The following is a 2,517-nucleotide window of genomic DNA, read 5'->3' as shown; positions in this document are numbered from 1 at the left end:
AATATTTTCGGTAGGGGCAATGGGCGGATATGAATCAAAAAAAGTGGAAATTTTGGTAATGTGAATTTTGTCATTAACTATAGCGAAAGTAACATGGTGAATGATCAATTGGGTGGTTGTGGTGGTGATGATGATGACCCTGGTGATGATGATAGACGTGATGGTAGATTTGTTGATGATGGTCGAATTAATGTTACCTGTGACGGGGATGATGATGGAGTTGATAGCGGTAGGACTGATGATATTAATGATGGATAATTGAAAAAATTACGTCTAGGTCTCTTAAATATAAGATCAATGATTTCAAAGAATGATACTATTTATGAATTATTACATGAAGACTTAGATATTCTTGTGTTAACAGAAACCTGGCATGGTTCATCAGATGATAGCTTTGCCGGAATTATTAACATTTGAGGCAATTGTGGTTATATTGACAGTAGGCAAAGTTAATGTTGTACTATTTGCCATTTATCGACCAGGATCGCAGTTGGTTTTTAAAGCATTTTTTCAAGAATTGACCAGTATCTTGGAGAACATAATGTTATTGAGTGATCATGTAATATTATTAGGTGATTTGAACGTGCATATCGAAAAAAATGATCATGTTAATGCCAAGATATTATCGAATGTGTTTGACATGTTTTCAATGCAAGATGTAATAAAAGAACCTACACATATGCATGGTGGAACGTTGGACTTGGTGGTACCAGTAATAAATATGCCTGTTACTCGTGTTAGGGTATATCCTAGTGGTGTCATTTCTGATCACAGTTTGGTTGTTTGCCAATAGTTTGTTCCCCTGTGTTAAAGGTTAAAAAGACTGTACGGGCATGGAAGCGTGTGGATGAAAATCATTTGCTTACCTTGATTAATGGATCTCCGATAAGTGGTGCTTGTAATGACGATGATGTAGATAGAGCAGCGGAGCTCTTCAACAATGAAATGATGAGAATTGCTAATACTGTTGCGCCTCTTCATGTTGTTGAAACAAGAATGGTTCCAACTGCACCATGGTTTGATAGTGACTGTAGAGGAATTAAACGTGATTGTCGAAGGTATGAACGCAAATACAGGAAAAATAAATGCATGGTTAATAGGCAGAACTGGATTGGCCTAATGAATATGAAACAAGAGCATTTTGCAAAAAAAAGAGAATAATATTGGAACAATTTAGTTAACACTAACGCTAACAACCCTAAACAGTTATGGCGAGTTTTAAACAAGGTTTTATGTAACAAAAAAACTAACACGGTTGATGTAGCAAACAATAAAATTACTGCCAGTGAATTTGCAGAGTTTTTCAGGAAAAAGATTGAAAACATTAAAAAAAACCATAACAGGGCATGGCGTACCTTCTTTCAGTTGTAAGGTTAAAGAACATCAAGTATTCTCGAATTTTTTGGAGTGCTCAAGTGATGATGTTAAGGCAGTTATTTTGAAAGCCCCTCCGACAACATGTATGCTAGATCCCATCCTGACGAGTCTTTTCAAAAAACACATTGAACTGTTTTTGCCGTACTTGACGGATTTGATCAATATGTGTTTGAAAACTGGAAGTTATCCAATGATTTTTAAAAAAGCAATTGTTACACCGCTATTGAAGCAACCATCGTCCGATGCAAATGAGTTGAAGAGTTTTCGTCCTATGTCAAATTTGTCGTTTATAGCAAAGATTGTTGAAAAGGTGGTTACAAGACAGCTTCTGCAATACTTGGATGAAAATAATCTTCTTCCGTGCTTTCAGTCGGGGTACAGAAGATTCCACTCTACGGAAACGGCACTGTTAAAGCTGTTGCCAACGTTATTTCAGGCATCAGATTCAAAGCAAGTGACATTGTTAGCTTTACTTGATATGAGTGCTGCCTTTGATTGTGTGGAGTACAATATACTTGTTCAAAGAATGTCGGCAAGCTATGGAATTTCAGGCACTGTGCTAAGATTTTTCAAGTCGTACTTAAATGACAGATCACAGCGGATATTATTTGGTAATGAATATTCGGATGAAGAAAAAATGTTAACTGGCGTCCCTCAGGGATCGGTGTTGGGGCCATTTCTCTTCTTGTTGTATACTGCTGATGTGTTTGACATGATGGAGAATCATAAGATGGAGTGTTATGCGTATGCAGATGATATTCAATTAGTGTCATGTGCTCCTGTTGAAAAGTTTGATGATTTAGCTGAAGGACTGAAAGATGCGTTGGCTGCAGTAAATATTTGGATGTCACAAAATGGAATAAAATTGAACAAAGATAAAACCAAGTTAGTGCCAATTGGTACATGGCAGCAGACATCAAAAATAAATCGAGATGTATTAGAAATGGATGATACCATTGTTAAATTTGAAAGATCATCCACAATTCTGGGCTTCACACTTGATGCTAATCTGACCATGCAGGATCATATACGGGGTGTCGTAAAGTCATGTTGTTTTCATCTACGTCAGTTGCAGCGCATTAAGAGATTCGTCAGCAAGCCCGCTTTGATGGCATTAGTTCATTCATTTGTCCACCTCAC

At 36.9% G+C, this 2,517-nt stretch overlaps 1 protein-coding gene across 1 annotated transcript in view; it reads left to right on the top strand.

The window, feature by feature from the left end:
• Positions 1-373: 373 nt before the first annotated feature.
• HELRODRAFT_162453 (hypothetical protein) overlaps positions 374-2,517 on the top strand; it is a gene marked incomplete at both ends in the record, with an annotated part of 5,289 nt that continues 3,145 nt past the window's right edge. Inside the window, 2 exons of the mRNA XM_009024652.1 lie at positions 374-792; positions 1,366-1,687. Coding sequence (XP_009022900.1) covers positions 374-792; positions 1,366-1,687 — 741 coding nt within the window. The remainder of the gene's footprint in view (positions 793-1,365; positions 1,688-2,517) is intronic.

Source organism: Helobdella robusta, assembly GCF_000326865.2.
Source record: "Helobdella robusta unplaced genomic scaffold HELROscaffold_4, whole genome shotgun sequence".
Taxonomy (NCBI): Eukaryota; Metazoa; Annelida; class Clitellata; order Rhynchobdellida; family Glossiphoniidae; genus Helobdella; species Helobdella robusta.
This window is presented reverse-complemented; position numbering and strand designations above follow the sequence as displayed.